This window comes from Actinia tenebrosa, unplaced genomic scaffold (genome assembly GCF_029948245.1).
Source record: "Actinia tenebrosa isolate PJP-AT-01 unplaced genomic scaffold, QUT_ActTen_1.0 PGA_scaffold2__45_contigs__length_23673736, whole genome shotgun sequence".
Classification (NCBI taxonomy): Eukaryota; Metazoa; Cnidaria; class Anthozoa; order Actiniaria; family Actiniidae; genus Actinia; species Actinia tenebrosa.
The window spans coordinates 5,339,926-5,352,575 of NW_028292579.1; the positions used below are offsets into that span (position 1 = coordinate 5,339,926).

The 12,650-nt window shown below is 37.9% G+C and overlaps 1 protein-coding gene across 2 annotated transcripts in view; it reads left to right on the top strand.

Moving 5' to 3' along the window:
* LOC116292767 (uncharacterized) overlaps window positions 1–12,650 on the top strand; it is a 57,012-nt gene that overhangs the window by 15,407 nt on the left and 28,955 nt on the right. For both annotated transcript variants that reach the window (XM_031700119.2, XM_089034710.1), the window contains 17 exons: window positions 257–340; window positions 1,186–1,248; window positions 1,783–1,866; window positions 2,437–2,520; window positions 3,019–3,093; window positions 3,718–3,801; window positions 3,874–3,936; window positions 4,203–4,286; window positions 4,490–4,573; window positions 5,186–5,269; window positions 5,439–5,522; window positions 6,248–6,343; window positions 9,933–10,016; window positions 10,854–10,937; window positions 11,471–11,554; window positions 11,674–11,862; window positions 12,419–12,481. In XM_031700119.2, coding sequence (XP_031555979.1) covers window positions 257–340; window positions 1,186–1,248; window positions 1,783–1,866; window positions 2,437–2,520; window positions 3,019–3,093; window positions 3,718–3,801; window positions 3,874–3,936; window positions 4,203–4,286; window positions 4,490–4,573; window positions 5,186–5,269; window positions 5,439–5,522; window positions 6,248–6,343; window positions 9,933–10,016; window positions 10,854–10,937; window positions 11,471–11,554; window positions 11,674–11,862; window positions 12,419–12,481 — 1,473 coding nt within the window. The remainder of the gene's footprint in view (window positions 1–256; window positions 341–1,185; window positions 1,249–1,782; window positions 1,867–2,436; window positions 2,521–3,018; window positions 3,094–3,717; window positions 3,802–3,873; window positions 3,937–4,202; window positions 4,287–4,489; window positions 4,574–5,185; window positions 5,270–5,438; window positions 5,523–6,247; window positions 6,344–9,932; window positions 10,017–10,853; window positions 10,938–11,470; window positions 11,555–11,673; window positions 11,863–12,418; window positions 12,482–12,650) is intronic.

A 12,650-nucleotide genomic window follows, 5' to 3' on the forward strand; every position in this document is an offset into this window, starting at 1 on the left:
TTAATGAACGCTTTATTTTCAACTAACCTTTTCTTTTGTCTTTTGATTGTTTGTTTTTGTTTCCTTGCCTACCTTGCTCTCATTGGTTTCTTTTGTCTTATTCTATCATATATACACTCCTTTCTACCACTTCTTTCTCTTTTACTCCGACGAAGGACTAGCGTCCGAAACGTCAGTAAGTTTTTTCATCTTTTCACGGTGTATAATTTACCTTTTCATCATTAGTGTCTATAAAGTTTATTTTCTATGTTTTCAGCTGGAAGAAAAGGATAAGCTTATCCGTGACATCAGGTCTGAGTTATCAGGACTACGAGAAGAACATCAACACGCGTCGAGTAAAGTAAGATGTTATTACTCGTACATCGTAGACTGTTAGTGTTCTTTTATGGTTGTATTGGTGGTGTGTGACAGGTTGCGCACTGATTACTAGTTGTGGTGGTAGTTTACTGAATGGTTATTCTATGGTTGGTCGTGTGTGACAGGTTGCGCACTGATTACTAGTTGTGGTGGTAGTTTACTGAATGGTTATTCTATGGTTGGTGGTGTGTGACAGGTTGCGCACTGGTTACTAGTCGTGGTGGTAGTTTACGGAATGGTTATTCTATGGTTGGTGGTGTGTGACAGGTTGTGCACTGATTACTAGTTGTGGTGGTAGTTTACAGAATAGTTATTCTATGGTTGGTGGTGTGTGACAGGTTGTACACTGGTTACTAGTTGTGGTGGTAGTTTACAGAATGGTTATTCTATGGTTGGTGGTGTGTGACAGGTTGTACACTGATTACTAGTTGTGGTGGTAGTTAACAGAATGGTTGTTCTATGGTTGGTCGTGTGTGACAGGTTGCGCACTGATTACTAGTTGTGGTGGTAGTTTACAGAATGGTTGTTCTATGGTTGGTGGTGTGTGACAGGTTGTACACTGGTTACTAGTTGTGGAGGTAGTTTACTGAATGGTTATTCTATGGTTGGTCATGTGTGACAGGTTGCGCACTGATTACTAGTTGTGGTGGTGGTTTACAGAATGGTTATTCTATGGTTGGTGGTGTGTGACAGGTTGTACACTGATTACTAGTTGTGGTGGTGGTTTATTTTCTGCTGGTCGTATGTAACAGGTTTATAAAAATCTTACACTAGAATGACTGGCAAGACAGCATTCATAATTGATCTTTTATCATATTTAACTTCAAGGTATCTCATCGTGACGAAGCCATTCAAAGACTGCAAGCCCAGCAAAAGGAATGCATGAACGAGGTACTAGCAGAAGCATCTTTGGAAAAATTGACTATTTAAGAAAGAAAGTTAAGGGCGCCTAAGATTTGCCGGGTTGGATGATTCACACAGTGTATGCTTACCAATTGAGTGAGGTTTTGTACACTAACAGACAGGGCTTGTAAACTACATGCAAAGCCACTTGTCAAGTTTACTATGTTTAACGAAGTACGAAATAAATGCAAAGTTTTGAAAAGCATGTAAAGTTAGAACGACTTTCCTTCGTCCCTTGGTTGTGAGGAGTGAAAAATTTGAACTCTTTTCAAAATGATAGTCAGAAAAATTTCTTTATTTTTACTATACGCTAGAAGTAGTTGTGTTGATAGGTTGCCAAGTGATGTAGGTTGAGAGTAAATGGTTTGAACCCCGGTGTTGAAGTTTGTTGTGAAGTGTGATCGTCCGGGTGAGTGTAATCTTGAGAAAGACTGTTTTTGGTAGTGACTGACGTTTCGACAACCTGAGCTGTCGTCGTCTTCAGAGTCCAGTGAAGAAACACTGCTTTCTGATATTTTTCAGGTATCACGAAGAGAGAAAACAATCCAGAAGCTAGAACTAGAACTACTGAACGCTCAAGAAAGCCATCGCCGTGCGCAGGATGATGTAAGGAAATCACCTAGACTCGTTTAGTCTTATGACAGAGAGATATTGTAAAAACAATTGTAAAGAGTAGCTTTTAATATATAATTTATTTTCTTGAATAACGAAGTTTGAAATTACACAATCTCAATAAGAATATAAGAATGATATAGAAACGAATGTATCGTGTAAGTAGGACAATCGGAAAATGTAGTTATTTTTTATAAGAATAATGGTGAAAAGATGAAACTATTCTAAATAACAAAAAGTCCTATTTCAACCTGAATATTTCCAGTTGCTTTGATATCAGAAAAAACGAACAAAATGTATAATAAAATATAGAGAAACGAGAATTTTTTTGGTCATCATTTTCAGGAATGGCTTCGAAATCAAATTTTAGTTACCTACAGTTTTGTATACTGACAATTCCTAACAAACTAGTTAGACAGGTTTGACAGGTAATTAGTATTGTAGATGCAGGTCAAGATGAAAGGCAGGCAGGCAGGTAGTGACGTCATAGGTAGGTTTTGTGAATATTGTTTAGTCACCATAGCAACCAAGTCCTCATTCTGTGTTGTCTTGTTATTGACACAGGTAGCTCGTCGAGATGATATTATCAGACAGCACGAGAATGACCTTCAGAATCTGCGCAAGCTGCACAACGAAGCTGTAGAGGAGGTTGGTGAATAAATAAGAGTGGAATGGAGAGCTTAGTTTTTTAACTTCTACATAACACAGACAGAAATGGCGTTGCCATGATGTTAGAGACTTGTGATACATTTGAACCAATAAGCCTTTTCACAGTTTAAGAATCGATTCCACTGCGCATGCGATTTTATCCCGAATTTCTACCTTCTTTTGTCTAAACCTTCTTTTGTTCTTAATTAAACAAAAGAAGTTGAGAAATTCGGGATAAAATCGCATGCGTAAGTGGAATCGATTCTTAAACTATGAAAAGGCTTATTGAGAGGATATTTCAAGAAATCAAATGGTTCTTGGTGCAATGTTTTCTCAATATGCCTGGTTCACATGAGCAACACAATTGCAAATGCAAGTGCAACAGTGTACACACGTGAAGCGCAAGCAAATTAAGATACGTAAGCGCAGTAAGGTACTAGCTTCTTTACACAATGTACTCTAGTTGTTTTAACCTGATATTTTGGTCTTTTTCCCCAGAATGGTAAACTTCAAGCCAAGATACAGGCCTACAAAATATCGACCCAAAGTGAACACGATGTACTCGCTGATGAGGTGAGAAACACCAAGATACCCTTTTGTGTAATTTGTTGAAACGCCCTCAGATATTTTCATGTAGGCACGCAGCCCCTCTCCAGCATGATTACACCACGTATATAGATTTGCTCTCCAACTTGCAGCCTTTTTTGTCGTGTGATTATACAAAGACAGTGGAGGGTCTTAGTTTGGGAAATATAGTACTTTGCAGAAGACTAATATAAGAGTGGGGATGAAACTTTAAAAAATGTATTTGATATTTTCAAAAAGTGGCCTGTTCCTCTTTAGAGACAGGTGCAATTATCGTTCAGCGAAATATCACGGTATATAGACACGCACAACGCCTTTTCTTTTTTGTGTGTGGTTATACCATTGATAGTTTAGAGACTTTCGCAATCATTGTCCAGTTTAATATCACAGTATACTTGCGACTGTTGGCCTACACGATAAGAGCACAGCAAATAGACCACACATTTCCAACGTTGTAGCATTGTCATTGAAGCGCGCATATTCTCCAGCTTGATTATGTCACAGATTGGCATACATGGTGAAATGCGAGCGCAGTATATAATATAGAAACGCATCTTTGCAATGAGTAAAGTAACAATCTGCCTCTGTATTTCATGGACGTTTATTTTTTAGGTATCCCAGCGAGAAGAGGCCATCCACAAACTGAAAATCGAAAAGCTCACTCTACAGGAACAACAAGAAAAAGCAGAGGAAAATGTTAGTATTAACAAGCTTATTGGACTTGCAATTTCATAGCTTTAACTAACATTTGGTTAATTTGCTGTCTAGATTCGAGAGCAGGAAAGAGCTATTGATAGACTGCGGCAACAGTATGAAGACTGCCTTCAAGATGTATGTAGTAGACAATAAATTAGATAGATAGAGTGATAAGCTTTTTTCCCTCTTGGTTTACAATGACACTGATTAGGAGTCTAGCAAAATGCTTACTAATATGTTTTTAAAACAGATGTTCTGTAGTCGTTTGAGGGACAAAATTTAAATTCCACTGGTAAAATTACTGCAACGCTGATTGGTTCGCTATCGTTTGAGTCGGAAACACGGGTATTCATTACCCATTAATGTTCTTAATATTAAATATAATCTTTAATATTTCTCAGGTTCAAACTCGAAATAATACCGTGGTTGAGATGGAGAATAAACTCGGTGAAATGAAGAGTAAAACAGATGAATACACTGGACAAGTATGACATTAGATTAACAACAACAACAAGAACGTTTTATTGTACCTAGAATTATTACATGCATATTTACAAAGAAAATTTAAATAACTATAAGTAGAGGCCCTAGTTAATAACTAGAAAGTTAAAAATGCGCTAGGACCATCCCTCCCTTATTCCTCCTATCCCATAATTGCATCTTCCCTTATTCTATTTTTCATTGACAGCTTGAACAATGTGAGGATACAATCAGAGAGATGAACCTCAAGATTCATTCCCTTGAGAGTCAGTTGGACCAGAAGGACCACGAGGTAAGGCGTTCAACTGTTTTTAAAACATAATGGATCAAATCCACTTGGGCGTATATGTTTTCTCATTCCAGACCACGCGTCATTCTCTTGAGAATCAGATTCTTTGTTTGAGTTGCATCCACATTCTTGTGCCTTTTCATCCACAACTGTTAAACAAAGAAATGACATTCAAGGGAATGACACGTGGTCTGAAATGGGAAAACATTACGCCAAGATTTGGTCCATTGGATTAGTAGGTCAGGTTTAGTGGGATAAAGGCGGGTGTTTTTGGAAATAGCGCTATAGAAGTAAATAATAATTATTATAAATATAATTATTATAAGTGAGGAAAAAAGCAAGCGGCAAAGTCACGAGCGATCGTCGAGCGGACGTCCAGATCGTGTGTTCCTGGTTGGTCTGCCTGTGCTTTATTCACCACGCTTGGACTTTGCGAAAGTCTACAGGTGTTGCCTTTGTGTCTGCACCCCGGCATTTTGGACTACCGTGGATCAAGAGCAATCGCTTTGATTATTGAATGTTTAGTGGTGTCTGGCGTGACATCTTTTACGAGGGCTTTAAGTAAGTCAATGTAAGCCATTGTTGATATCGATAAATATTGGTTATTGTTGATAGACTGCCATGAAGGAAGATACCATTGGGCAACTGACTTCAGAGATGGAAGAGTTACAAGACCAACACAGTGACGTCTTAGATAAGGTAGGTAAAACAGATGACCATCTCTCGGTGCTGTGTTTAGTTTTCAGCTGATTTGATGGAAGGAAGGGCTTCTGGAACATCATTTGGCACTGGAAATGGGCGTTAGCATAAGACCTATTTCTGGTTTCTGTTAAATATTCTCTTCATTTTGGTTGTTATTGATTCCCAGGTGCGAAAGCGAGAGGATATGATAGATCGCCTGAAAACAGAATCTTCGTTTTTGAAGGACCAACAACGAGAAAAGGAAAAAGAGGTAAGATACCATTGCCGCCATCTTGGGAATCAAAGGTGGTGTAGCGGTAATTCAGTAGTACACTCGCCTCTCACTTCTGGGGTCTCAAGTTTATCTCAGGGTTAATTATGTGATCCTACATCACATGTGAGTTGAGATTCTTTGGTCTCTACCTTGATTCGAGGGTTTTCCTCCCTCATACATATAAGTCTAAGCAGCTAATTTCTATTTCGATCTGTTAGTTAGCCGTGCACAAACCTAAGTTGAGGTTTGTCAAGAGATTGTTTCAGGGTATAGATAAAAATAAGACTGCCTTTTTTTTTACTTGAGTAGCAACAACAGAAGTATGAACAATATTCGATTAACGCAATCATCACAACGACATGCAACAACAACAAAATCATCAACATCAACACCCGCCACTTCATATCCAACAGCAGCAGTTGTAAGTGGTTATTGTATGAGTGGGAAACATACAGTACTGACTAACATCACTTAAATGCTACGATATGCCGTAACATTGAAATGGCTTCCCATTATCTTCCAGTAAGGTTTCCAAACACAACGCGTAATTGCGGTTAGATAAAGTACTGCTACGCTACGACTATGATTGCCGTTTTTTTCCCGTCCCACTCATACGAAAGCCGCTCTGCTTTCTTTCCCGATAGTGATCTTTTTGTTTCTTGTCCAATTTCTCACGTCTTTGCGAATCATAACGTCTAACGAATCATCAATCTCAATTCCAGATATCCCAGCAGCTGGATGTGGTTCACAAACTCGAGCGGGACTTGAGTCAAACGACACTTAAATACGAGGAAGTCAAGAAACTCGCCGAAGAAGACGTGAGTGAAACCGCTGACAACGTAACGGACGAGAACGCAAACATCAAGACGGAGTCTTGAATCGTCTGTTTTATCTTTTTTTGTATTCTATTTATAGTTTTTATATCAGACATAGTATTAACATTTAACTTCTTACGTTTACGTAAGACTTCACTGACATATCCGTTTCCTTAGAAACAGGAGCCACGTGACTATCTTTCACCCATACGTTGAATTCTTGTGTCTATTTTTAACGAATTATTGGTTATGAGACACACAGGAAGCCCAAATGTATGGGTGGTGAACGATTCGAAATTTAGTGTTTTATATTTGAAGCCTTTACTGATTTGGACTCGACTCATTTGATGGACGTGACACACTACAAAACACTTTTTACAAAACACGCAGCAAAAGCGACATTGACTACATGTACGACTTTCCAATAGCAGTGATGACTACAGAATGCGAGAGCGTCAGTGGCATTAATGATTATATCAGCGATATTTATGACATCCACTTGATAAACGGTACAACCACTTTAACAACGATAGTAATAAACGCTTTTACGGCAACCGCGACAAAGAAGATAAAACTATAACAACAATACAACATCTCTAGCAGCAAAAATAACGGCTACGACAACCGCAAACAACAAAAACTGCAGTAATAACAACAATAGAAAAATAAAATAAAAATTATAACTTCAGCACCTACAATAACAGTACAGACACTTGAACCACAACAACAGTACATCAACCACTTACACAACACATAGTTAATAGAGGGGAATGGTTAGGAAACCTATTGTTATATGTCTTTGTTCACTTTTTTCAAGCGTGACAGTGCACAATCCTTTGTTTTACCATTGTTTTACCATCGTTGGCAATGGCTGAGCGAACAGATCAAAATCTTTCTTTTGGCTTCTAGTTAAAAATACTTAAAGATTTATAAGAGATATTTGAATATTCCTTACACCAATCCCGTACACAAAGTTTATGTTTACTTATTTTGCAATTTCGGATGAACATAAATCAAAATTGTGCACCGTCAAGACCGGTTCAACATCAAAAGCGAACAAAGACCTGATAACAATAGGTTTCCTAACCATTCTCCTCTATTAACTATGAACACATAGTTAACTACGCACAACAACAGAAACGAACTACAGGAAGCAACATCACTTCACAAATCACCCATGATAATTGACAACATGAACAGCAAGGATAACAACATCATAGTATGATAACACCATCGTTGTTTTCATAATTTATTATCATGATCGTGATCACCATCATCATGATTATCATCGTCATCACCACCGTAGTATAATAACACCGTCGTTGTTTTCATAATTTATTATCATGATCGTGATCATCATCATCATAATTATCATCGTCATCACCATCGTGGTATAATAACACCGTCGTTGTTTTCATAATTTATTATGATCGTGATCACCATCACCATCATCATAATTATCATCGTCATCACCACCGTAGTATAACAACACCGTCGTTGTTTTCATAATTTATTATGATCGTGATCACCATCACCATCATCATAATTATCATCGTCATCACCATCGTGGTATAATAACACCGTCGTTGTTTTCATAATTTATTATGATCGTGATCACCATCACCGTCATCATAATTATCATCGTCATCACCACCGTGGTATAATAACACCGTCGTTGTTTTCATAATTTATTATGATCGTGATCACCATCACCATCATCATAATTATCATCGTCATCACCACCGTGGTATAATAACACCGTCGTTGTTTTCATAATTTATTATGATCGTGATCACCATCACCATCATCATAATTATCATCGTCATCACCACCGTGGTATAATAACACCGTCGTTTTCATAATTTGTTATTATCATCATCGTGGTCGTCTTCATCATTATAATTATCATCATCACCACCACCGGCTCATTATCATCAACCCCAGCATCAACATTGCTACAAAATTTGCAAAAGTTCTGCAGCTAAGACAAAAAAGACTATTTCTGACATCTCACCTTTTTACCTCTTTCGCCAATCTCTAGTTTGGGCCTCCTGTGTTTCTTGCATCCTTCTCATTCAAGACCATGTAAAGGCTACTTGTAGTACAGTACACTAATCAAATCACCTTTTTATCGATCCTTTTGATATATTTTTTATACTTTTTTAACAATTTTTTATACATTTTTAATTGAAAAAGGAATTTGGAATTTCGTAGACGGAATTACCCAAATTATATTTATGATTTCACTTCTTAATTAAAACAGATAGAAACTATTACCAATAATATATAATTGATAATTATTAGAGTTTACTAATATATTGATTCAGAGCACTAACTCATAATAAAGAGTTTTCAAATTCCAGTGTTTTATCGTTGTCATCTCTGCTGTATTCAAAGGTTCTTATGACAACATTTTAGACCATATTTTTGGTGGTATTTTTTTCAAGGCAGAGTCTAGGAGCGTAGATTTTTTGTAGCCAAAACATGGTCTTGAATGTTGGTATAAGTACATAGATAAGTTCTAATAAACCTTTCTTGAATGGATTTGATATGAAACTGGTTTCAATCGAGGCTAGACTTAATGAATTACAGTAAATGTATGAAGACATCAAGTCAAACCTCGACTTGGAACCATTGTTTCGTGGACACTCAAGTATTCCGAAAAGGTCTATTGGACAGATAAATGTTATAAACCGCGTAACGTGACTGGTGCACTCTTGCTTCACTTTGATTGGCTTAAAGCAAGATCTACCCAAAGACGTGGATTACAATCGTCCCAGACAACGTCCCATACAATTCGCCTAGCGTCTATCAAGTTTACGTTTATCTGAATCAAATTTAAAGCTCTGTTTACACTAGCGATTTTTGCGGCGATTTTTTTTTTAGATTTTGTCCATAATAAATAATGGTAAAGAATTTACTTGTAAAGTTTTTTTCAGGATGAGACAAAAGATTTAATATTTCGGAAAAAATTGCCACAGAAATCGCAGCAAAAATCGCCGCAGAAATCGCAAGTGTAAACGGGGCTTAAGGTTGCCGTGGTCGCAGAAACATAAAGCTATGGGCCAGTGACGCGAATTGTTTTGTGCAACAGCAAAAAAGAATAATAAGAGTTTCGCGTCACGTGACACAGTCTTCCACATTGGGACCGTCCGCGAATTGGCGCGCAATACCGATAGAATGTTTGTGGCAACAAATCAGTGCCCTATAGATGACTAAACAATGCAAGCAATAAACCCCTGAAAGGAAGACTGAATATATATAGTACTGTCAAGTGTCTTACAGCCACACGATCGCAATTAACTTCATATCGATACTCCATTATCAACCTTTTGATGCTGGAATAGCGTTATCTATGCATTTATAAGGGCCTTTTCAGGTGGTCTTGCGCTCGATAGCTTGATCCTATTCGCAAAATAACAAGAAAACGAAGCGCTTAGCAATACATGACTCTTCACTAACGCAATTTTCTTTTGAAATAACAATAAATAAATTTTCCGCAAACCAACTCAAACCAATTTCAGGCTTACAGCCATGTCTAACTAGAATAATCTGTTCATCTGTTAACACTGTTTCGTAATGTTATTTACAGCGTTCTGTAAAAGATGACAGAATAAAGAGACTACAAGAAGAGTTAACCGACGTCCAACAACAGTACTCCGAGTGCTATGATGAGGTAAGACGTAAAAACATAATAGAGCATAATAGACACCTTAAGCACGACGTTCTTGCTAGGTACCGCAAACCTCAGTTACTCTCGATCACGTTTTTGACACCATCAAAAATCTCACCTTTCGACCGTCCACCCGTAAATTTATTCCTGATCTATAAAGAACATCTACATTGGGTTTGGTTTCGCACGAATCAATGGACTTCGTCAATGTTGCCCATTATGACGTCAAAACAAATTAAGACGTCATAATATATTTGACGTCATAAGAGAGTGTCAAAGTCAGTAACTGCACTCGCACCCGTTTTTAACCATGGTGGATAAAAATAAAGAATATTTATGTGGCTGTTCTGCGACATAAAGAGAAACCATGTCGGCTAAAAAGATGAAGCTCAAGCCCATGAGTTTGCGAGACGTGGCACGGGTATCCAACAAAGTGCATGACACTGTAAGTAAAGAACGGTTTCCACGACTTTCTCTAAGTTTAATTAGAAGTTGTTGCGCGCGTTTTTTGCTTGTGTTGAGAAAGAAACTATAGCTCATTTCGCCGAACGTTTCCTGATGCGGAAACAAGGCCATTCAACGTCATATTTTCGCGCAACATTGTTGCGATGCAATTTGCGCAGAGAAGGTTACGCAACAAATTTTCTTTGTCCCGAAAAGTAGATAAAACTTTTGTCGTAAGATGTTGGGGTAAATTGTAGGCTGGTTCATTCGTTTGTGTCACACGTAAAACAAGCTTAAGGACGAAATGAAATTATATTTTAGATTTTTCTATCCAAATGGATTTATTGCCATTTGATTTGGTTTTATATGATCATGACCGATGTGTCTTTCTTTCAGCTTGTCCAACAAGAGGAGTTGATGACCAAGCTGAGGGATGAGATCTCGAGTCTGCAGATTGATTTAGGGAAATCCACTGATGAGGTAAGTGGACGAGGTTTTTATTATCGTTTCAATCAATTTACGCGACCTTTTAGTGATGAGCACCTTTAAGTACAGTGGATTCTCTACACTTCTCGAGTGTTCAGCCAATCCCCAAGTGCTTTATAACTGCACGCGGCACAGCAAACAAGTTTTTTATTTCTTTTATAAAATACAAATTACAATAACCTTTATTTTAGATAGGAATTGAAAGTGCGCGCGCGTGCTGTGTGCTCTCATAAAGCACGAGCTCCCAACCAATCAGAGCGCGAGATTGATAACAATTATTTTATAATGTCCCGTAGAAGTCCTTAGTAATGGAATATTTAGCATCTGTGAACTTCTAGTTTCGCGAGCTGAAATCTCAGAACGTCTGACGGATTGATCGGATAAATAAGCAGGAGCACTACCTGTTATACATTTAAATACCATAATTAATAGCTAGGTAAGGTATATTTATTATAGGGCGTATATTTATGATAAGGTGTATATGACCAGAAGGTCTCTATCTTAACAGTGTTTTGTTTCTAATGCAGTTGGCCAGGTCTCACGAGTGCATTCATTCCTTGGAAATGGACCTCGCGGTGTCGAAAGAGAAGCATAGGACCTGCGCAGTAGAGGTATGCATTTAGATCTTTGCCTATTTGGTGTTTCGTAATGACAGAGATAATGGCAATTCAGTTTGGTATGACAGGGAATCTTGGAATGCCATTGCTAACGAGACATATATTTTCACCAGGTATCTAAGCGAGATGAAGCTATTCTGAATCTTCAAGCCGAACTCGACGCCACCCAACAAGAATACGAAAACTGCTCATCAGAACTGGAACACAGAGACAAAGAAGTGGCTGAACTGAAATCTAACATTGTCAAGCTAGATTCTGATGTACGAACACTCAGGACACAGGTTGAGAGCGCAAATGAGAAGGTAAGAACGCAAGGATTTCCTCCTGTTTTTTTTTTTTTTTGGTTTTCTTCTCTCTGCAAAAATTGGCTCGGGCGTTAAGCGCTTTCGTCAGGCGCCTTTGGCTCGAGAGATTCAGCAATCAATTCCAATCACAATTGCAAAGAAAATTAAATGTTTTAAATCAGCGGCAATAGACCTCTTGTTAGTTTAGTTGTAATGTTTTCCCATTTCAGACCACGTGTCATTCCCTAGAGTATTATTTCTATGTTTAACGGTTGCGCATTGACACATGCATGAATATGGATACAACTGACACAAAGAATTCTGTGCTTGAGAAAATGACACGTGGTCTGAAATGGGAAAACATTAGACCCAAGCTAAAACAAGTCTATTACTTTTCTCGGGTGCGTATGAGAAGACCCATAAATATGGATATAACTCGAACGAATAATTTTATTCTGAAGAGAATGACACGTGGTCTGAAATGGGAAAACATCAAATCCAAGCTAAAGAGGGTAATTCTATTTCTATCATCTAGTTGTAATACTTACTGGCGTATGTTATTCTTCTTTTCCAGATGTCATCGGATGAACGAGAGATAAGCCAACTACAGGCGGACAAAGCGCGCTGTATGCAAGAGGTAAACAGAGAACAGAATCTATCTGTATTTTTACAATAATTTACAAATTTCTCGCGCGCTGATTGGTTATTTCGTATCGTCAATGAAGAGGACAGACAGATAAAGCTGACGTCAACGAGCGCGCGCTCTTTCCGTTGGTTGTTTTGATCGCTAAAAATGAGAAGTTTTT